Here is a 24548-nt window from a genome sequence, read left to right on the forward strand (position 1 = left end):
CGCTTTGCCTCTTGGTATCCATGCTCTTTGACGCAAGTACGAGCTACTATGCTTGCTTTCTCTGACACAGACTCTGAGAGCATCTTGAGTCTGTTCCCTGAAGACATGCTCTCCACTTCCAGCTTCAACCTGGACTCTGCAGCATCATTTGCCCAGCGCTACGAGAACTTCTTAAAGAATGAAGTGCGCACATGTTTGCATGGCTCTACACTAGCTCATTACTGGCGCAACTGGAGGATACCGAGAGGCCTAATCAACAAAGAACCAGCGCTTGGCTGAGGTGACAATGAGTTTTGTATGAAAATCCTTAACAAGTGCTCCTTCGATCTCATGCTGCTTAAAATCAAATGCGCTGATGACGAACTCTCTAAGATTAAAGCTGATTTGGCTATCCTACGTGAAGAAATGAACATCAAGCTTGAGCAGCCTCAGCTACAAGAGGTAGCCTACTGAATAAATGCACTGAATTGAGAGACTCCTATGAAAAGCAGCTGACAGAGAATAAGATGGAGAAATACCGCAGAGACACCATGGATTATAAGAATGGCCGTGTTTATCCATGGATGTCCTCTGACGGATACACACCACAGTTTGGACGCCAGCGCAGGAGACAGACCAGGCCCCACACAGATATTTCTCCTTCCGGGGGCTCCAGCAGCGACACGACATCCAACAGTGGCCAAAGGCGTTTTTTAGAGCAACCATCCGTGGGGTACAACACAAGGAACAAGGCTCGAGGCAGCGGACCAGGAGGGGCGGGAGACGACACCCTTCGCACCAGAGGCAACCAGAGATATTGGATAAAGGAGATACCCCACCGTAGGCTTATCCAATGTTAAGAATACAGTTACTCTTCCTGTCTCCTAAGTGGGCGTGGTTAGCTCTCCCTCCAATCAGAGCCTGTTCTCCCTCAACCCCCGCCCTTCCCCACCACCTCGTTGAACAGAGGATCTGTGGATTACCTGTCTGCTTCCTTTGGGAATGAAAATACATTCTTCCTATTATTGCAGCCTATTGCTGCACAAAGCTTGGGCATTTTTTATTTATTACTAGCGGTAAATAACTGTTTGTAAGCTAACTGTGATTTTGCGCCTGATTTTACCACCTGTTTATCAAGATCACAAGATCTCGCGAGAACTTGTTTTCTGAGACGGACAGGGCTCAAACAAAGTTAACTTTATCTTGATCTGTGCGGATGAAAAATGCAGCTTTAGTGTCAGAATGTTGGTAAGATGTGTGGCTTGTGGAAAGTGAACCCAATATTTTACTTTAGTGACTATAGGGCGAAAGAAATGACCATAAATTGTGATCACGTTCATTTTCCTCATTGACAACAATACATTCAGAGCTGCCGCAAGTCTCCTGCGGGGGCGTGGCGCTGAAGTCACTGAATCAGGAAGTGAGCTGAGTGGGGTATCTTGCTTTATCCAATATTTCTGAGGCAACACACCCAAGTCCAGGACAGCGTCACATCGGTGATCAACCTGTCCAACAGACCCCTTGTCTGAGGATGAGACATCCACTCTGGCTAAAGGTCTTTCTTTTGTTCCTTCTCATAGAGCTGAATCATTTAAAACTAGAGTTGAACTGTTTAAATTTTTAAGATCAATCAAATTGAAAGCTTTTTTTGGGCCCACCAGGGGCGAAAATCCCATTTCATAGTTGGGGGGGGGACAATAAACAGTAAAATTTTAGATAATAATTCCAGGGGGGGACAAGGAAAAAAGTTGTAGCCTGTCTTTTATACAGCATCTTTTACTGCAGTTTGACACTTTAATCTTCTCTCTATCTCTCCAACAGGCAGAATGAATGTCTATACTTATAAGAAATGGCTTAACAACTAAACATTTCCTGCAATTAAACTGGTAAACTGGTTTATAAACAGTGTGCTGTGAGATCTGCCGCTGCGCACCTCACAACCGTGCGTAATAGTCGCGCGTAATAACCGCTCCTCAGTTAAACTGAACGTCTTTCATGTTTGTCTCACTGACAGGTGGAGAGCCTACAGAAAGGTATCCATTAGCTACGCTCCGCCACAACTGTGCGTAACATTCGCACGTAATGACCGCTCCTCGGTTAAACTGCACGTCTTTCATGTTTGTCGCACTGACAGGTGGAGAGCCTACAGACAGGTGTACCCATTAGCTACGCTCCGCCACAGCCATGCGTAATAGTCGCGCGTAATGACCACTCCTCGTCGGTTAGACTGCATGTCGTTCATGTTTGTCTCACTGACAGGTGGAGAGCCTACAGACAGGTACCCATTAGCTATGAGCTGCTCTGCCACTGACTGCTCTTGTCCTGTCCTCTCCCTCTTCTTTCTCTCCTGTCCTCTCTATCACTAAACTCTGAGCTTAATCATTAGCTTTTAGCTTAGCAGCACTCGTAATTGAGTAGGCTTTTGAACAATGCAGGAGAAATGATGCAGACAGTTTATATTATCAGCCTGAGCCTGGGGCTTGTTGTAACAGTAAATGGGATGTGTTGTAACTTGTGTAAGTTAAACTGTGTCTGTGTGAGTGTACATCTTACCCTGCGATGCGCGATGTGGGCAGCGGGTCCAGCCACACGCTGCTACTGCTGCCAAGCAGCCCCGCCCGTTGGAAAGAGTGTGGGATATATGACTACTAGGAATGGGAGGGGGGGACTAAATCTTTTAAGATTTAAATAGCACATTATTGCGTGATTATAATGAGTACAGCCTACATTGTGCTTTTAATAAATACTACTGCATTGTTCAAAAATTATTAATTGTGTCTCAAATTATTCTAGGGGGGACAGCTTTACTGAAGGGGGAGTCAGGTCCCCCCCTGTCCCCCCCTGTCCCCCAAGGGATTTCTGCCCTTGGGGCCCACTAATGTTCCATTCTCCTCACAGACTCTTTTTGCAAATCCCGCCAAACATGACTCTTCTCCACCTGACCCCACCCAGTCTTATCTGGTGGTGAGCACAAAGCTTAAGGCCAAGAGTACTTTCGTTCCCCCAGCCTTGAACCCTGCTGTTGCCACATTCTGTAGGCTCATGGAACAAGAGGCGAATGATTTGTTTAAAGTTGAAAAGAGACTGCATTCAAACATAAGCCCAAGTAAGCAACAAGCCATATACAAACTCTGTAATGACACTGATATCATTATTCGTAGGGCTGATAAGGGGGGTGCGGTGGTTGTTCAATGTACAGAAGCCTATAGAGAAGAGTTTCTCTTTCATGTGACCCTACTATAAGACTTCAAGATGAAATTCATACCTTTCTCAAAAAATCATTAGAGGACATGCTCATCTCGCAAGATGAATTTAAGTTTCTTTTTCAAAAGTATCCTATACGTCCTCGATTCTACACTCTTCCTAAAATCCATAAGAGTTCTGTTGAGCCAGTACCTGGACGTCCCATTGTGTCAGGCAATGAATCCTTAACTGAGCATATTTCTATTTATCTTGATTCACATATCAAAGATCTTGTATTCAAGATCCCTTCATTTCTAAAAGACACAACGGATTTCCTTAATAAACTTGACATGGTACAAAATATCCACAAAGATGATTTGATTTGCACGATGGACGTCACGAGTTTATGTGTATGTGTACACATAAACAAATGTGCCACATACTGAAGGGCTAGAAGCATTGAGATATTTTCTCAATCAAAGAGAGGCTCCCATTCGTCCTACAAACTTTTTGGTAGAAATGTCTGAACTTATCCTGAATAGGAACTATTTTAAGTTTGAAGACACCTTTTATTTACAGTGTCAAGGAGTTAGCATGGGTAGCTCCTGTAGCCCAAATTACACAAATTTATTCATGGGAAAGTTTGAGGAAGATTTTATTTATGATAACAATCCATTTCTGCCCTTCGTAAAATGTTGGTTTTGCTACATCGAAACGCCCCACTGTAGTTGAGGCAGAAAAGCCCAGTGGAGTGCAAAAAGATGACTCTCATCATCAGGATTCAACATCCTTTCTCTCTCCAGGTTTCGAAAGAGAACATGGAATGGGTCCAGGACTTGGATGTACACATCTCTCCATAGGCATTCTATCCTGGAAGGGCAAGTGACATGATAAATAAAAAAATTACAAACAAAATGAAAAAAATGTTTTTGCTTTGAATTATAATTGACAAAATTTAAATTATTTAAAATTAGAACTGAAGACAAAACAACGATGTTCAAAGAAATTATTGGTGTGCATAAAAGCGGTAACTTTAGATAGTCCTGAGTAACAAGCTAATATCCAGCCAGGATTTAGATTGTGACAGACAGTAAAGCTCCGCTGATGAATGAGCTATGGACTGAATAAATGAGGAAATTGAACAGCGTGTCTGACCCTACGCTAGGGCTGGGCGATTATGGCAAAAATCAAAATCACGGTTAATTGAACTTTTAACCTCGATTACGATTAATGAATGATTATCTCCACCCTTGATGAACAATTATGTTTTTTCACAGTTTCTTTTGTTTTGTATTTTACACTGCCCTCACACCTGGATATTTTGTGATATTTTCACACAAGTATCTTTAGGGAGTGAAAATAATTATGTTTTAAGGTGTGATGCTGTGGTTAATGTCTAGTTTAGGCACAAAACCCACTTGATTAGAATTATGAAAAAGATCATGGTTTGGGTTAAAATGATCACTGGAGACAAGTTTTCAAATTCCTTAAAGATATGCAACCTTTACTGTCATGGCAACAGTGAACACCAGGATTAATTGACATGAGCAAGATTAAGTCGATTAGAGTTTCTAAATGTCGATTTCGATTATTTTTCGATTAATTGCCCAGCCCTACCCTACAGTTTTATATATGAGGCCCTGGTCTTGGTAGAGTACTTGCCTAAAAAACTAAGTATGAAAATGTGTGATGTCAGAGATAAGCAAACTACACACTATAATGTTTGATGTATTAAGCTTTATGTCAGTGGTCAGAGGAGAGAAGATCATAACATCCAACAATTATGTGAATAGAAAAGAAGAAATAAAAAAAATAAGAAAAAAAAGTTTGAAAGTAGTTCTCTGGTCCCTAAATGTTGTCGTAACCCTTACACACTGTTCGGGTCTATTTTGACCCATTTTTCAGAGCCCTACAGTGCAAGTATTTCACTCACATTTGAGTGAAATATTCCAACTCTTTCATGAAATATTTAAACCCTAACATAAAAACCCTTTATAGGTTACCCTATAACTGTTGTTAGTGCCATTATGTTCTCCTGCCATGGTTTTCTCATAATACTGTGCTACTGAAAACTTACCGCTGGTTATGGACACTCCTTCCAGTAATGTGAGAGTTCCGGCTCTCTCCTCTGTGTTTCACCATGAATTGGGCAACCTCAATGTTCTCACCACCCTTGTCAGAGCGCACACATGATGACAAACCAAATTTGTCGATGCCATCAATGAAGCTCTCCAACACGGTATATGCCTGATTGTTCGTTGCAGCAGACAGATACACAATTAAACGGCTGAAGCCATCTATTCCACCGTGAACAACAAATCGCCAGCTATTGGTAAAAAAAAAAGGAGAAGAAGAAAAAACATTCTTCTAAAATATATAAGGCATCAGATAGCAATTTGAAAAAGGTTCATACACAGCTTATTTGACACGAAGAAAGGTAGGGTACAATGAAGAAAAGTTGTGGAGCGAGTGAACAAACTCAATATATCATATGTTCGAGTATGTACCGTATTAATTTGTGTTTTCCATCTATGTGCCACATTGCATTTGGTGTGGAGTATTGCCTCCGTCTTAGTGTCCGATTGGCCATGGCCCGCACTTCATTCCCAATTGGGTCCACTCTTTTTAAGGAGTCATGTACTCTTGTAACTACAACAACAATAGCAAACATTTAGTTTCAAAGACAAATTACATGTAATATTAACAGCACTTCAAAAATCAATGTTAACACAGGTAATGCTAATTAAGGTAAGATTTCATTTATGCCCATTTCATTTAAATAATTCTATTTTCATTTTATTTTATTATTTTAATTATATCATGTCATCATCTTTTTATCGTCCTTGTTAAATAAAGCACTTTTAACTACATTTTTGTTAGAAAAGTGTGATACAAATAAAGTTTATTATATTATTGTTATTATTATTACTTAGGTCAAACTGAGAGAACGTGCATTGATTGAGCTTACAGAGAACTTAATGCATTCGTATGGGGATAAACTTTATATTAAAGGTAGGGTCTGGAGGATTTTCCAGTTGCTGTTTGTAAACACACATTCAAATTTGGCGCCTCCTATCAGGCTCAACTCTCCCGGGTGTACAGAGCCCGGAGGTATGGAAGAAGGCTTCACAGAAGAGGCTCAGGCAAGGCTCATGCTGGTGCATGCTCGGAGACGCTCGGACACGGCACCTGCGCTCTCTCATTGGCTGGGGAAATCTGCCCAGAAGCGGTCCGAGCTCACAAAAACATCAAAATACGGTTAAAGGGCAGGAGCTCTGTGTGACCGGCCAGCCCTGTCCCTTTAAGGCCGTGGCCGGCGCATGTGTGTGATGTAGAGGTGCAGGAAGGAAAAACAGAGAGTGTTTAGTCCACAACAGTGTCCAGACAGAGTTCGACCAGAAACGGTGTTGTATTCTGCTTTTTGCCGACATAAGGAATTAAATGTGTGGTTTTGCACGAAAGAAGCCACTTCGTCCTCCTTCCTTCCCACACTTTGGCCTGGACTCTTAAGACGCCAGTTACCAGCAACGAGCCAAAAACATTAAAAACCAGCTCCCAACTATGGTTCGGAGAGGAAGGGTTAAGAAACAGTCACCACCACACATGAGTAGAAGCCCATAGGTGATGATTAAGCAGGATTTCATTTGTATATGTCTATATTTTGTTTTGTTTGAAAATCCTCCAGATCCTACCTTTAAACTTACTTTGCACTAGCAGTCCCCTGGCATGAAGGAATGACTTCATCATCCTGTATCCTGTGTTAGGGTGACTTTGGTGGATTTCTGCAATGATGACATCCAGCTCTTCATCACTCAGTGCAGAATACATGTCTGACATTCTAAACAAACAAAAAAACAATTTCTGAAATGTATCTTGGCAAGAGCAAGAAAGATGGTTTGTTAATTTTTTTAATTGACCATTTTCACAGCAGTCATTTTGATGTGAATTTTTTTTAGCTTATTGTGTGTGCACGGGTGTTTGCCACTATCATCACATTATGCTGTCAAGTCAAGGATACATAGGGAAAATGAGTTTCCTCTTGAATACTCGATTCAGAGTATTCAAGAATGAAACCATTCCCCTGTCGGGAGTTATTTCAATAATCATGGCTCACTATTCACCTTATTTTTCATGGAAACACGGAAGCAAAACAGAACGCAGCCAGCTTCTGTTTTTTTGTGTGATGCTTCCGGTCCAGCACCTTGTTGTTTACCTTGTTGAGTTTAGCTATATATATATATATATATATATATATATATTTCTCACATCGCTATATCACCGTTTAGACTAATCTGATGTTTGTAAAGTCTATAAACACAATGGTTATCGTAGATTAGCTGGGTTTACCGTTAGCTGTTAGCTGTTAGCCGTTAGCAATGTCTGCAATTACTCAATAACTCAATAAACGGTCCGTGAAAAAAATATTTTTTTTCCAGCGGATGTCTTAGTTACAACACGATTGAGTTAACTGGAGTAGTTTCATGTCGTATCCGACAACGGGAGGCTTTTAACAGATGACGTCCTGATGTTAGCTTTGCTGCTAGTGTTAGCTGTCCCTGTCAGCTGCAGCCACTGATGCATTCTAGACATTGTGATTTCCCAAAACTGAATAAATACCACACATAGCAACACAAAACTGCTTTGCTAGCTCAGTCATGTTGTAATGGCTGGATGGTTGATGCGTACATGCTGATTCGGGTGCCGATCCGCGCATCACTATGGCTTAATAATCAACTAAGTCAATAAAAACAACTCGCCCTGTGTTATGAGTGTATATCGCTGACAGAAATAAAGAAAGAAAATGAAAAAAAAAGAGAGAAAAGCAGCGTACACCTCACATATTTATTTCTCACAGTTGAGCACATGTTTGGCTGGCATACAGAAGCACAGTCTGTGTGTCTGTGTGCCGAGGGTGAGAGCCGCAGCTTCAGCTGCTCAGGTAGAGAGGCTGTGTAGCCCGGTGTGTTTTTTCGCTGATTCGGTTCTGCAGGTTCTCTGCTGGTACACTGGAGACGGGGATCAAGCAGTTTGTCTCACTCGGGATAGACTGTGCTTTTTTGGTTCATAGTTTTTGATTGACGTGCGATTTATTCGCGTTTAGAGGGAATTATTTTTACCGGCAATTACTGGATAACGGAAACGTGGGCACAGTTATCTATATAAAATACAAAGACTAACTAACTAACTAACTGAATGACTAACATAAACAATTGAAAATCGAAAAAAATTAGCTTGCACCGTTAGCTCCAGTAAGGGAAAGCATGAGGGAAAGCGGCTGACCAGAAGTCACGCACAAAAACACGGAAGTTGATCACTGTTTACTTCCGTGTTCGAAAATAAGGTGGATACAGTATAGTGAGCCATGATTATAGTATAGACACTACAGACAACTCACTGTGATGTCATAAGGCTTATGACATCACAATGAGTCGTCTATAGTGATCTACGTTAGTTATAAAACTTATTTTTAGTGGCAGTATTATGTTTTCTTATGACAAGCGGTATAATAACATTTTTGGCAGTTTTGTGTGTTTTTTGGCGGGTTTTGAACACTTTTTGGTCTGGAAATCATCAGCTGTACCTGGTAGTGACATGGCTGCTGTGAATATGGATATTAGCCAAACTGATAAATCCAGGTGTGCCTTACACTACAGCAGTCACATCAACAATGATCAGGCTTTAACTTTGGCACAAAGCATCAAATGGCAACAAATATGTTTAGTAGTTAACACGGTCCCTTTACAAATAATAGTAATAAGGAGCTTGTTACCGTCACCTCAATCCCTTGCTTTGCATCCTCCGACAGATGGTCTGGTAGCCTACACCGAACAGCTCCGCTATTTCCTTCACTTTGAAACCATTTAATAAATAGTTCTCTATGGCCTCGAAAGGGATGTTGATGGCTGGTCGTCCTCGTCTCCTTTGAGGCTCCACAGCATCCAGTCGTTCCAGGACTGAAGAGAGGTTAGCTAGCTAAGGCAACCTCATTAACTTCTGAATCTGTGACGGCAGAGTATGCAGCCAAGCTCTCTATGACCTGCTCAACTCAGTCACGGGCATCAGACTCAGATATAATATTAGCATCCACCTGGGCAGCTAATTCTACAAGTGCCTGCACAATCTCAGGGAGCGCCATGATCAGCACACGGTCAGCACAAAGCCGAAGAAGAGCGGCTACTGACGTCACTCTCCTGCACCGCTCAGATTGCTAAATCATTTTCGAATTATGGGCACTATTTTGCGGGGCAGACCACAAAAACGAAATAGCAATGTCCTCTTTGTTTTCTTTTTGATTATGGCATAAAATGTGCAGTCTTGAAGAAAATGCAAATGCAAATAGGTTGATTGATTATTAATTTTATTTATGAGTCAAATAATGCAGCCACATTCTTAAAATGAAAAAGCATTTCTGCAAATGCATTTTAATTTTCAAATTTTACATTTCAGATTGAATTTTATCTATTTGCTAGGGCATCTTTTGAAAATTAAATCTCAAATGTCTTTATCTTTTTCATTTTAATTAAGTGAGAGAATGAGCAGTCTTGAAGAGGAAAGTTAAAATGCAAATAGGATGATTGATGATTAATTTTATTTATGAGTCAAATAATGCAGCCACATTCTTAAAATGAAAAAGTATTTCTGCAAATGCATTTTAATTTAAATACTGGTCACGATTCCATACCCTGTGTCTTCTTTCATCGTTTCGATGTCTCCTTCTTGCAACAATAACCGCAGCCATGTGTGTGCAATTACGCATACAAACCGTTTGCACCTCCCTTTGACACGTGTTAAATACAGACGCAGTTTCTATTTGCAAAATTGCTATCAGGTTTGATAAATCACTTTGCGTGTGCTAAATTAATATATTTACATTTTCTCCTCCCAGCACACACACAATTGCAGCAAATGTACTAACTGGATGCAGATGCGCTATTTTGCACCTTTGAAAGACGCAGCGCTTAGTGTGCATTGTTAGTAAATCAGTTTGTACATTTTTTTGTGTGTGCAATGACTTTGCACACGTTTTTATTCACGCAAACCTTTAGTAGATCCGGCCCTTGGTGTTTAGAACTGAAACAATTAGTCAATTAAAAGATTAGCCAATCAACAGAACTGATTACTACTACATTTATTTTAATAATTGGTTCATTGTTTAATCATTTTCAACGATACCAAATATTTATGGTTCCAACTTCACAAATGTGGAAATATACTGCTTTTCTGAGTATTATATCATCCAAAACAGATTATCTCTCAAGTTTGAACTGTTGGCACAACAATCTGAAAATGTCACTCTCTGCTCTGTATATATGCAGCCTCAGTGGGCCCCTTTCCTCATTTAGTACAGCCATTGTCATGCCTGGACAAATAACTCAATCAACAAGTAGAGACACACGTCAGTATGTAAGTAATAAATTGTTTATTAGGTCTTTAAGAAGTCTGCACAATATGAAATCTCAGCAAACTCCAGCCCTGTCTTCTGACCAAACTGTCATTACAGGTTTTTCAACATCATAGAAAATTATTTCTATAACATTTTTTTAGGTCTTCAATATACTCCAGTCATAAGACAAAAAAAATGGAAAGCCATTTAATTCTGAGAAAGCATTACTCCCACTGTATTTCATGGTAAAAGAGGACTGGATAAAACTTCTATTTGTAGAAATAAGGTCTGCCAGCAGTTGCTGGCCCAAGGCAGCCCCAGTATTGAACTTGAAAACACAGGATTACAACAGGCTATCTCTCAAACTGATTGGCTGCTCTTAAAGGGATAGTTTGGATCTTCTGAAATGGGGTTGTATGAGGTACATATACATAGTCAGTATATTACAGTAGATGTCAGGTGGGGTGGTCCCCAGTTTGGAGAAGCAGACAGGAGAACCACCAAAGAAGCTAAGCAATGTGCAGCTATGGACATAACCAGCAGTAAAAAACATTTTAACCCCCTAAAAAATCAGAACACAGATGCTGCTGCTCTCCCATTGCCTCTGTTGTTTAGTTTGTTTGATTTATTGTGTGACTTTGGCATTAAACAGGGTTAACTGGATTCATCAGACTCAACTAACAATAACACAAACTAACTAACTGATTGGGGAAGCTGTAGAGCAGCACCTCCTGTGTTCAGTGACCCAAAATTACTGTTTTTATCAATGGAGTCTGATGGCTTTGACAAGAGCAGAGGTGGGGAACTCTTAACGGCTTTCCTGTCAGAAGGGGCTGTCCAATGGAAAGATAAAGCAGTGAAAATATTCTTAAAATAGCGTACTCTTAACACTACAGTACTACGTAATAATGCTACAGTAGTATTACTACGTAATAACTTGCCAAGAAAAAAAACTCATGAAGATTAATTTAAAATTGATTAAATCAACTTAGGAGAGAGAAAAACATTAACTAGTAGTCTTGTTTCTGACTGAAACTCAGACTTTATCATAAAGCAAGCATCAGTTTTGTTTAACAGCAGAGAATATGAAATCACACCGACCTGGGTACACCTGCAGGAACAACGCCCCTCATCACACGTGCATGGCTTTGACGGGCTAGGATTGGCTGAGTTTCATCGCTATCTTCCGCCCCTCTGAGCATACGTCACCGCGGCGGTGTCCGCAGCGCAGAAGGAGAGCAATACTGCACACTCACGAGCCTGGACGGGGCGAGACGGCGATCCCACAGTAGCCCTCATCCATCATCGCTATGGGAATTAGCACAGCGTTCTTTTTGAACCAAGCCCTGATCCCGTACTATCTGAAACCGGTCCACCTTGAGACACGGACCATAAAACACTGCAGTTGAGACTGTCGCTGCACCAGAGCTCGGCTCAGCTTCTACCCTCCAGTAAACTGTGGAGGAGGAGCAGTATGATGATGAGAAACATCTAGAGATGATATAGTGTTTCTCCAGCAGACAACTTGAACAACGACGTTTTCTCGAGCCTCATCTGTGTTGTGTGATTTAGGACCATGTCTGCCATGTGTGTGTCCGCAGTGGTGAGTAGCTCCCTGCTTGTTTTCATTCTTTACTCTAAGGCAGGGCTATGCAATTACAAATTCAACTGGGCCAGATGTAAAAAACAGAAATTGTCGATGGGCCACATTTTCAGCACGCGCGCGTGTGTGTATACATATATATACATATATTTGTATGTATGTATGTATGTATGTGTATATATATATATATATATATATATATACACACACACACACACACACACACACACACACACATATATATATATATATATATATATATATATATATATATACACATGGCCCTTCTCAACATAATACAGAAACAGAAAAAAAAGATTTAATAGCATAATAAGTGGTATTTACAGTAACTTATGACACGCTCTATCTCTCTACCAGCATCTCCCTCTCCTTCTCCTCCACACACACATCAAATACACAGAATATTTTATACAGTCCATGGCAGCCACAGTCATGTTTACATCAACAAAGTCAGTAGGAATATAAACTCAATAATAAAAAAAAATCTAACATGTCAATAAAATAAATATTCCTGACATCACAATACTGTGTGAAAAAAAGTAAAGTTATCTAAGCATGAAGAACACAGACATCATTATCAGTCATTCATCCTGCTCTCTGTCCCCACTCTACCGCGGAGACTCAATGTCTGCAGATCGGCTGCCTCCGGTGCATTTTAAGGTGAAGTGTTAGACTACATACAGACAGCTTTCATTTTAGTTCGTGTTTAACACTTTGCTGTTAGCCCAGCTAGCGCCCTGTGCTTGTGTAAACCGCGATCGTAAACCATAATAGCGGTGAATTAGAGACCGCGGACAGAGCAGATTGAAATAGGCCTATGACTTTCTACATGCTGAACACATGTATTGATGAAGTACTGGCTTTTTTACGGGCAGAGGTTTTATTGCACTTACTTACAGTAACAAGCGTAGTCAGGTTGAGCGTAGTGGTCGTTAACCAGAGTAATCTTGAAGTCATACTCCCTACATTTGCACCGCGACCTCTCTGCTGTTGTCTGACTTCACTCCGTTGTGCTTTGTGTGTGTGTGTGTGTGTGTGTGTGTGGGTGTGTGCGCGCGCGCGCGCGTGTGTGCTGTTTAGTTTAGTTTTATTTGCACATAATGTTAAAAACTGACAGTATAAAATTTACAAGATTAAAAAGGAAAGAGGTTAGAAACCACTAAAGGCTTATCAAAGAACCTCCCCTCAATTAAATCATACAGTAAGGATAAGAAAAATAGACAAAAAAAGACAAAACAAAAAAAGAAAAAAAGGGGGGGGGGGGGGGGGAGGGGGGCAAAGAGGAAAAAAAGTCAAGACAAAACAAGACAGGTAGCAAATAAAATGAACAAAATCAATATAAGATTACATGTTAGACAATGTACAGACAACAAAGAAATGTCAGACCAAAAGCAAGGACAATCCATGCAAGATAAATGAAAATTCCACATTAAAGTTGATTAATTAAATACTTGTTCATTTGATTTTTGAAGATTACCAGTGAAGATGATGCTTTAAGAGATGGTGATAGGTTGTTCCAGAGAGATGGTCCTTTATAACTCAGTGAGAATTGAGCAAGGGAAGACTGTCTAGTGGGATATGAGTTAATGTCAGATGAAAAAATGAAAAAAAATTTCAGCAGCATGTCTGTAACAGAATTACAATACATAATATAAGGAAAGATTAGACTGTAGTACAAGATTAAATGACAAGAATGATTGGTCAGTGAACGAACTCAGCTCAAGATACCAATTGATTTCATAGTCTTTTTGCATACATGGTCTATATTTCCATGTTAACTTCTCATCAACAATGACTCTAAGAATTTAATATGAGGAACTTGAGTTATTTTCTTGTTGTCTAAGATAATTTTGGCATTTTCTTTTGAGTATTTTTTGTTTTTAGCATAGAAGAGCACAAAATTAGATTTATTTATATTAAGAGAGAGTTTGTTCATACAAAACCAATTTGAAATAGATGATAATTCCTCATTAGCTTCTCGAAACAGAGTATCAACTTTTTTATGTGATGCAACCAGACGTGTCATCAGCAAATAAAAGAGGTAAAAATCAAGTAATTTATATAAATCAAGAACAAGAGAGGTCCAAAGACAGAGCCTTGGGGAACACCACAAAGTATCTTTGCTCTATGTGAAGAAATGATACATACTGTTCTCTGTCCTTTAAATAGTTAAGCAGCCATTTCAAAGCAACACCTTGAAAACCATATTAATGTAATTTTGTAATAAGTATATTGTGTTTGACTGTGTCAAAGGCCTCTGACAAGTCCAAAAAAACATTACCAAGAGAAATGTTTTTATTATCTAAAGCAGTAGAAATATTATGAACAAGTTGTGTAATAGCCATTTCTGTTGACATTTTTTTTCCTAAAACCATATTGGTGACAGAATAATATTTTATTCTCATCCATGTGGTTTTTTTACTCTTGAATAACCAATTTCTCAAGAATTTTGGAAAAAACTGTTAAAATGTATATAGGATGATAATTTGTGTGTACACTAGCATCACCAGATTTGAATTTAAGAATTTAAGATCATTTGGAACAACTCCTGTCTTAATGGATAACGTTAAAATATGTGTTAGAGGTTGAATAATGGAAGTAACTATTAATGCTTATAATCAATATCCCAGTATAAGCGTTTTATGTGTGATACTAACATTAATTCTTGAATTGAAAGATTCCTCTGCAGGACATGATGAAATACGAGCCAGTCTTGTTAAGAGAATAGTTACTTCCATTATTCAACCTCTAACACATATTTTAACTTTATCCATCAGGACAGGAGTTGTTCCAAATGATCTTAAGGACATTGATTATTGAAGTTTTCAAAAAGATGACCATCCGTATTCTCAATTTTGTTGGCTATTGAAGGACCAATATTAACAAAGAAATCATTGAAACCATGTGCAGTATCTGAAGGATTAGAGATTTTCTTCTCACCTTCAGATAAAACAGATGGAATAGGTGTCGAGGCCTTTTTCCTTTTTTTTGGGCATTTTAGCCTTTCATTGACAGAACAGACAAGTGTGAAAGGGGGAGAAACATGCAGGAAATGGCCACAGGGTGGAGTCGACCCCGGGCCCCTGCGGCTACAGCCTTGTACATGGGGCGCCTGCTCTATCCACTAAGCCACCAACGCCTTATTTTCTTATTCAACAATTCATTGATGAGTTTCCATGTTGATTTCATATCAACTGAGAAGTAGTGTATTTTTTGCAGTGTGCATCAATTTAGTGAAATGATTCTGATTTTTTTTCTGAGTTTTTGTAGAATTCAATGTTAAAAGGGGTGGGGCTAACAATACATTTTTTATATAGTCTATTTTTTATTTTTTTTTACAATGGAGGATTTCTTTAGACCTGGAGTAATCCAGGGTTTGCAATTTTTAGACTTATATTTTTATATTTTCTGTTGATTTGAACAAAAGGAAAGCATTTATCAAATACAGAATTAAATATGTCTATGAAGGTACTATAAGCACATTCTGCACTATGTTAATTCAGCACATCTTCCCATGAAACTTCATCTATTGAAGCTTTAAACAAGTTCTCATTTCTCTTAGTAAATCTATGACAATATGTTTTCTCTTCTAGATTTTTTTTAGGTTCATTTGAATTATTAATTAGAAAAAATTGAAAAATTGGGGCATCGGTGGCTTAGTGGATAGAGCAGGTGCCCCATGTACAAGGCTGTTGCTGCAGCGGCCCAATTTCGACTCCAGCCTGTGGCCCTTTGCTGCATGTCATTCCCTCTCTCGCTTCCCCCATCATGCTTTGCTGTCCTGTCAATTAAAGGCAAAAATGCCGAAAAAAAATCTTGAAAAAAAAGAAAAATTGAAAAATTTGAAAATGGTCTGAAATATCAGTGAATAATAACCCAGAATTGATTACATGTTCAAAGTAATTTGTAAATATATTATCAGTTAAAGTTGCAGAGGAAAACTTAATCCTAGTAGGTTTAAAGATGAGGGGATATAAGTAAGATGCATGAAGAATACTCAGAAAATCTGAAAATGAACTGGATTCATTTTTTAGAAGATCGATATTAAAATCGCTAAGGAGAATGCATTTCTTACCCTTGCTACTTCTCATCTTAACAGAGGAGGACAATACATCATTGAATGAACCAGTATCAGAATGAGGGTGGGGCGATATATACAGCCAATCACAACACTTTCACCACCAAAATCACTGAGACTAGGTAATTGAACAAAAAGAGATTCAACCTCGATTTGATCAAAATTACTGCTGAGCTCTTTTCTTTCAATAAAATGAAATTTGCTATCTAAAAAGATTGAAACACCACCACCATTTTTGTTTGTTCTACATGAGTGCAAAGCCTTATAATGAAAAACTGAATAAAGAGATACCATTCATCACTTAGCCAAGTTTCTGTTAGAGCAAGCACTGAAAATGTATGGTTTAAACTAGACAAATATTGGGTTAAATGACCATACATTTTTGATAACCTACATATATTTAAGTGAAAAGTTGAGAAAACATTATGACTTTGATCTAGAAGACCCTTAGAGAATTTGGTAATTCTTCTTCGTTGTAATAATTGCATAATCCTTGAGGCCTCTTGGAGTTAAGGAAGTTTACATCTGGATCAAAGCGGTCATTATACAAAGTGTCCACATCATCATTTAGATCATATGGATTAGAGGCATGAGCATCCGATGAATTAGGATTTAGATTATATACATCATCATAGTGGTTTCACAAGAAAATCACGTGAAAATACCTTTTAGTGATGTGTAGCATTTAACGGATGTTAAATAACTAGAGATATTTACTTAGGTCACAGAGGGTGCACCACAAGTTGGTCATATTTCAGGAATGCAATATTCCCCGTCATCCTCATCTCTCGGAGTTGAGGTAGTAGCTCTTTTAGTATGCTGCTCGATTATGGAAAAAATCATAATCATGATTGTTTTGGTCAAAATTTTAATCACAATTATGCAAATGATTATGGGACGCACATGATGACTTATATTGTTTACACGACAGCATGTCATTTATTTTTTCTACATGGTCGCACGTTTACAATTCTCCTCTGCTCTCTGTAACGCGCATGGCCCTGATGCGCACGCACGCGCGCGCACACACACACACATACACACCAACCTCTCTTGCTCTCCCTCTGCCATTTTCCGCACGCTGTTTTTGAAATCTTCAGCGATCACCTGCCCCTTACATTATTCGATTACACCTACTTGACTGGCTTGTGGAGTGGATAGAGGAGAGGAGGGGAGGGGGCAGTATTGCGCATGCGCGGCTTCCGGATGCATTTGATTTGCAACACAAGACAACGAGAGTAAACTGACAAGAAGCGCATAATCGTTTTATGTTGATTATTTTGTTTTCATAATCGTTGAAAGCTCAGATGGTTGGATAACACTTTCTTTGTTAGGATTTCTGTGTCTCCCCAAGATTCAGATTTCGATTCAGGCACTCCATCAATCAGTAGGTTGTTTCTTTTTGTTTGATTCTCCAGATAATCATTTTTTGCAGACAGGTTATTCATAGAGGTTTGGTAAGAAGCAAGGCTGGTTGAAATATCTTGGATTTTTCCAGAGTTGCTCTTTGGAGAAGACTGCAGTTCAGTTATGTCAGCTTGGGAAAATTGAAGACTTGCTTTTAGGTCATGAATATCTTTTGAAATGTTTAAAACATCTCTAACAAGATTATCCATTCAGACAAACATAGAATCAACAATCACTTGTAGGCATGATTTGTGGCTTTTTTTCTTGTTGCTCAAGAAGATCTTTGTAGAAAGTTTTTTGCTGCTCAAACATTTCATGCAACACGGACATGGTGACAAACTTCTCATCATTTCCAGCCATTGTGACCCACGTACCTTACGCGCTTTTTAGTGGCTGACCTGTAGGAAGATGCAGCAAGTTCTAGTGGTGGCTGCTGTTGGAGCCTGGGGTCAGCCTGGTGGCAGATGGCTCCTGCTGAAGCCTGGGCTCAGCCTGGTGGTGAATGACTCCTGTTAAAGCTTGGGCCTGGGCTGATGGTGGATAACTGTTGCAGAAGCCTGGGTCAGCCTGGTGGTGGATGGCTGCTGCAGAAGCCTGGGCTCAGCCTGGTGGTGGATGGCTGCTGCAGAAGCCTGGGCTCAGTCTGATGGTGGATGGCTCCTGTTGAAGCCTGGGCCTGGCCTGGTGGTGGATGGCTGCTGCTGAAGCTCAAGCTGCTTGCTGCTTGCTCCCATTGGGCCCAGGATGGTGGTAGATGCAGTGGGCCCAGATTGTTAATCCATCAAAAATCTCTTAAAGCATTGTCCATCCACACTTTAGCAAAACTTCTCCATAAATGACTTGAATATTTGATAAATAAAGTGTTTGTATGTTTTTAAAAAGTATTTAAAAAGTCTAGAAATACAATAAGACAAAACTGAAAAGAGAGACCGCTGAATGATAATACATGAAACCAAAACTTTAAAAAGTAACGATAACAGCCAATAACGGCGGAGCTTACTATTATTATTATTGTTATGGTCTTGATTAAATTTGCCCCGGGCCGTTTAATACCGGGTCTCAGTACCAATCCCTGCACCGGGCCACTCAGAGTTTGCCTCTGGGTCACATGTGGCCTGTGGGCCGCTAACTGATCCAAGGACTCCTCCAGCAGGTTCTCCATTTAAAAGGACAGTGCCTATTTTTTTCATCCCACACTGAACTTCAAAATAAGTCTCAAAATAATTCCCAATTTCGACTATTAAATCAACTCCAGAGAGACAGTTAATCTGTGGATTGAATATCTCTGCAGAGTGTCAGTCATCCCTCTGTAGGTGAACAACCGAAGAGTCTCCAGTGGAAGAATAGCGAATGAAAAGGCACTTGGCAGCCTGTTGTTCAGCCTGTAAACACTGTGTGTCGGCCAAACAACTGGAGATGCCAGTCAATGGACTCTAATCCATCAACCGTCTGTCTTAACAAAGAAATGGTTTGATTTAAAGTAAGCAAAGAGAAAGGAAATAGAATAAAGACAATCACAGTGGTTTATTTAGCAAATTAAATGAATAATAATAAAACAATCACAGGAAGCTCTAAGGCGCTTGTTTTAAATATTATCATTGTCATTATCATCACTTTAATGATGGGTGGATGGATGTTTTAGTGCCAGTATTCATGATACCAGACAGGATCTCCCTTCTTCACATGGTGTCCTTTGGCAATGTGCTGAATATAGTTAGATCTGTAGCTGCTTGAGCTCAAGGTCTCATCGTCCTCAGTGAGTCAGATGAGACACAAGCACAAAGATGCTACATCTGTCTCCTCACAGAGGATTTAGGGCTGTTATGTATATATGCAGACAAGACAAATTCACTTTTAATGACTTCTTTCATGGTCATGGAATTCAGAGGTTTGGGTTTGAAGTGGTTTGGTATTAAGACAGGATCATAGTATAGATCAGACATAACCCAAATGTCTGGTTTTATTTAGCTTATGGTGACCAGACGTCCCCGATTTCCAGGGACAGCCCCCGATTTGGGTGACCTGTCCCTGGTAAAAGCTGCCCCCGAAAATGTCCTCGATTTTGACATTGAATGGGGGAAAAATGCGTGCAGACTCAAACACCAGTTATTACAGTAGTCTGTAAACGCATCGCTAGAGAAGATGTCGTATGATGTACAGACGTTATCAGGAAGCACGACCAGATGCAGCAGCATCAACAACAACAATCTAGAGGCGGCAAAAAGGAGAGAAGAGGAGACCAGCGGCCGTGTTAAATGGTATGTTGTGTATGAACTTACTTATTTTGTGTGAGCTGGCAGTAGACTTGACTGTGTGTGTGTGTGTGAAGTGAGGTAAAGTAGGCTAAGTATGATTGTAACATGCAGTGCGTCTGTTTAATCTGAACTGAAGACCAAACGTAAGGTTATAAAAGTCAGTGAACGTTAACATTATGTCACTGTTTTTATATCTGTCATTGGTGAAGCTGTAATGTTAGCGTGAGATTACCAGGTGATGACATTGTATGTGGCTCTGTTTTAGAAAAGGAGGAGGTGGAAGACTGCTTTGGTAGCATAGGATTTTCGTGGGGGCATAGGGACCTGAGACTGTTAAAATAATAATAAATAATAAGTAAATGGTTAATAGTCGTGTGTTAACTGCTGTATTTTGTGTCCGGCTGGCACCAGTCACTGCTGTGTGGGTAACCAATGAATTTAGTAGTTATAAATGCAGACCATCTGATTAGATGATGCCCTATGTCACTGTTTTGTATGTCACTGTTGTTAGTGAAGGTGTAACTTGTTATATTAGATTACCATGAGATGACAATATTATCTCTATCTTTTGTGAGTGCACTTTATAAATGTAGGCTATTATTTGATTTTAATAAAGTAGCATTTTGTTGATGTTGTTTAGCCTTGCTGATGCTGTTGCATGGGGGATACAGTTATTTTTATTGTATGAAAAAATCATATCTGCAGTAGAAAGTTGCACTTTGGAAATTTGGTTTGGTACATAGTGATAAATGGTCTGAAAGGTTTAGGAACCTCTGATGTAGCACATTTCAAACAGAGGCAGTTACATAGAGCATATAAAAAAGAACACAATGACTAAATTATATAAGTATATTACCAAAACTGATGTTATTTCTTTAAGAAACTATTCACTTACTATTGGCTCTGTTCTTGCAGTTTTTCTCATGTTCTCCTCTGCTCTTATTCTACCCAGGCTCCAGAGGCGGAGGCTACGGAGGTGGATGAATGAGGGGATCACGGTGATGTCATCCCTTTTTTTGATTGCCACCTTTTGTGTCATAAATATCAGTTCAGTATTCAGTTATGAGTTGAAACCTTTGACCAAAAAAATCCATCCTAACTCAAGCTAATAAGATTAAGATATTTTTGTCTTCCTCAGTGGATGGATGGTTGGTGATGTCACTCATTTGTTAGATTGCAACCTTTTTTGTAATAAAAGTTGGTCAAAATACATGAAAAAGTACTTGTCCCCGTTTTTTTATTTCATAATGATAATATTTAATGATTTTTCGCCGCCGCACTGAAAATGTCCCCGATTTTCATCTCAGAAATCTGGTCACCTTAATTCAGCTGTCACTGCGTCATCACAGTTTTTTCTGTGGATAGCAAGTGTCTAAAAAACTTAGCCATGTGGGGATTAATTGATCTTTTGATTAAACAAAAAGGTTTGTCAGGCATTCATTTTCACAAACTTCTTGGGACTTGACCTTTTAAACCTTTGAAAAAATACAAGATTAGAAATATGTAGAATGCAAATGTATATTGTATGTCTGCCTATGCTAACAACCAAAGTAGTATTACTGTAAGTAAACTGCGTCCACTGTCTGCCTCTGTTTTTTGGACTATATCTGCTATTCCACCTAAACCTGAAGGGTCCAAACAAAGTACGGGCTCTCAGTTCAGGTGTGGCAGGTGTCATGTTATGTTACATGCTTTGGCCAGGCTCAAGTTTGTATTTTCATATACAAAAAAAATTCATAAAGATGTTTTCATACTTTCTCTTTATATGGCAAATGTCCACACTTCATGGTTTGCAAGTGTGTCCACAGTGCTCAGTGGGAACATGGAATGAGACAGGGTGCATTTCATTAGCCTGCCAAAATAATGGTCAGTTACAGATGAAATAAGGGAATGCATTGCCTTATGTCAAGGGTTGGGCTTCAGTCTCTAGTCTGGCTGTACAGGTCTAAATCCTGTTCAGAACAAAGATTTGTGATGAGATAAGTTGAAACTTGCAACCAGCTGCAAGATGTGCCGGTTTGCGTCCTTCTAAGAAACCTGCCAGTTTACAATAATGCAACTAGACAAGAAGGTGTATCATGTCCTTATCAAGGACTCTGTGAATGACAATGGCACTTTGTGGAGTTTTGTGTCACGGGGTCAATAATTGCAGTCCAGTCAGAGCTGATCAGATATATCAATGGATGACATGAGCAGCTGTTGCAAAGTTGAGTGAAAGCAAACTTTTTGACCCAGAACAATGAATGTGGACAGGCTATTCTCACAAATTTTTTGTATGTAATGCACCCAAATTTTCACATATCCCATGTATTTTGAAAGGATGTGATCACGTGGCGAGTGCACTGACATCAGTTAACAAGATAGCAGTCCTGAGTGCTTGTAAGGAGGCAGGTTGGTTGCAAACTGACAACTTCGGATCCGTGTGAACTTTGAATTAACTTTTAATCATTTTAAGGTACATCCTCACCATGTTTCTTTTGTAACCCTAACCACAGTAATTTTAATTGCCTAAACCTAACCTCTATAACTTTACATTAATTATGTAACTGCATGTTAAGGATGTATCATCATTCATGGGGTGCAAATTTGTAGGATATCACATCAGCTGTTGTGCATGCATTTTTCGTAGGATATCGTATGGACTGAGAATATGTTTATGCTGAAGTTCACTTTCACTATGCCTGGTGTTCTGCTGCTCCGTCTGTGCCCTGAGTACGCTCTGCGAGAGTGTAGTGCAATGAATAACCAAACAGTATATATATTCCAACAGAGCTGCTAATGAACGGTCCAGCTCCAAAAATAGAAAATCAAAAAGTGGCAGCAGGTGTTGTTATTTTGGTTTGCTGCCACAAATAAAATAATCTGTGGGAAACCCTGCTGTTTATTAGCTCTTCTGTCTTAATTGTGTTTCATTAAACTGGTCTTACACACAGTACTGTCCAACTTCTACCAGTGGACATGTTGCTACATTGATTGTATGTGCAAAATACAATATAATGTGTTGTTTTTGACAAGTATTGCAGTGGCTTACATGGCTAAAACTGGTATTGCTAACAACATATTGTTTTTCTGTCTTCTTGTGCTGGAATGCAGTCAAATCTGGTGTGACTGACGTGTCAACAGCTGCAGGGATGTAAATAAGATGGCATAAGCTTACTGGTGATGGAGGGCTGTTTGCCACAGCAAGCGAACATGTCATCTGCTGAGTTTGTCACTGACTTGACCAGCTGACCAGAATTTAACTGGTTGTTGAAACAAGTGACTTGTCTCATGCCTCATGTTCTCAAATGGCTGGCAGTGTGACAAGCTGAGTCACAGGTGACACCATCAGTTCATATCTCTACAACTTTGTCGTTCAACATTCTGAATCCCTTTCACTCAAAGATTTTAAATTTAGTGCAGTACAATAATATAAAAGTTTTGAGTACACCAGACAAATTAATGTGTCAAGTCCCTTGTCTGACAGGAATTTTATGTCAGTTTAACATAACTTTTTTTTGTTATTTGAGCAATTCATTCCATGTCATTTGAACAAAAAACATTGAGTACACTTTTGACAACAATTTCTTAATTTCACTAAATTATAAAAATATATGCTCACACAAGGGCACAATGATAGTGCTGTTTATTGACCTTAAACTAATTAGGCTAAATCAGATTTATACATTTTAGTCAAATTAACTCAAAACTCAAATTGTTGACTTGTTGACAAACTGTTGACTGACAAATTGGGTTTACAGTGCAGTTCATGAGTGTATTGGTGGCAAAGCTCTAAAAACGAAAAAAAAAAGGAAAACAAAAAGCTGGTAATACCCCTGGACCACCTGCCCTTACATTAAGATACAATGTATCCCAAACACATGTGTACCCTTCAAAGGAAATTAGGATTAAAACTGGAAGCTGACTCTCCAAGCAACCAGCTTCAGTAATAAGACAGTATGCATTGCAACATTAAAAATTGCCCTGTTTGATCTATCTAGTTAATATATTGTCAGTGATAGTAAATCACCTGTATTGCTGCTAAACACTAATTTGAAATTAGCAGTCTAATAAAGTTGTTTCTATCTTGTTATCACATCTATCTCTCTTGTCAGTTTATGAATGCACATGACTACAGAAACCAAAGGTTATAAGGTCACAGAGGGGGGGCACAGTTCTTCCTCGTGCTCCCTGGTTCAGTCATTAGCAGTTAACTCAAATATTATCGCTGGCTATTGTCAGTGATCAATTCAGCCTCACTGAATCCAAACAGAGTCTCTTTCTGTGAGCTGAAATGAGTTGCAACTGCAGAGCAGGACGACAGGAGGACACACAGCAACAGGTGCGACACGTGAGACTCCTCAGTCTACTTATTGCTCTGTGATTAAGTTTGTTATTCCTGACCATAAATTGCAAGACTTGTCACAGGATGAGGTCAGTGTGTGTGATGGTAGGTGTGATGCCTAGCAGACAAACACCTCTGCCTGGGTGTTGGCAGACTGTGTGAGGTGGCATGCAGCCTGTATGTCCACATGCACACCAACTGCTTATTTTGGGATGTTTTTTAGAAATGTAAAGACACTCAAAGGTGCTAATTTGTCTGTTGTTCACATCCAGTTTGAGGTGGATAAGCTAATTTGCCCTTTGTGTTTCATTGGG

At 39.4% G+C, this 24548-nt stretch overlaps 2 protein-coding genes across 5 annotated transcripts in view; one reads left to right on the plus strand and one right to left on the minus strand.

The window, feature by feature from the left end:
* The window catches only part of LOC125896823 (uncharacterized), a 30127-nt gene extending 16976 nt beyond the window's left edge, over nt 1-13151 (minus strand). Inside the window, exons 1-5 of the mRNA XM_049589695.1 lie at nt 13068-13151; nt 6867-7000; nt 5670-5811; nt 5240-5488; nt 3886-4032 (exon numbers count right to left, since the gene is read on the minus strand). Of these exons, the coding sequence (XP_049445652.1) occupies nt 3886-4032; nt 5240-5488; nt 5670-5811; nt 6867-6999 (671 nt within the window). The 5' untranslated portion in view covers nt 7000; nt 13068-13151. The remainder of the gene's footprint in view (nt 1-3885; nt 4033-5239; nt 5489-5669; nt 5812-6866; nt 7001-13067) is intronic.
* The window catches only part of tnfrsf21 (tumor necrosis factor receptor superfamily, member 21), a 253610-nt gene continuing 240770 nt past the window's right edge, over nt 11709-24548 (plus strand). Inside the window, exon 1 of one of the 4 annotated variants that reach the window (XR_007450415.1) lies at nt 11709-12149. Coding sequence is in view for 3 of the 4 variants with exons in the window: in XM_049590672.1 (XP_049446629.1) it covers nt 12123-12149 (27 nt within the window). In the remaining variant the exon portion in view is untranslated. The remainder of the gene's footprint in view (nt 12150-24548) is intronic. The other 3 variants (XM_049590672.1, XM_049590669.1, XM_049590671.1) reach the window with 3 other exon arrangements.

This window comes from Epinephelus fuscoguttatus, linkage group LG11, assembly GCF_011397635.1.
Source record: "Epinephelus fuscoguttatus linkage group LG11, E.fuscoguttatus.final_Chr_v1".
In the NCBI taxonomy this organism is placed as follows: Eukaryota; Metazoa; Chordata; class Actinopteri; order Perciformes; family Serranidae; genus Epinephelus; species Epinephelus fuscoguttatus.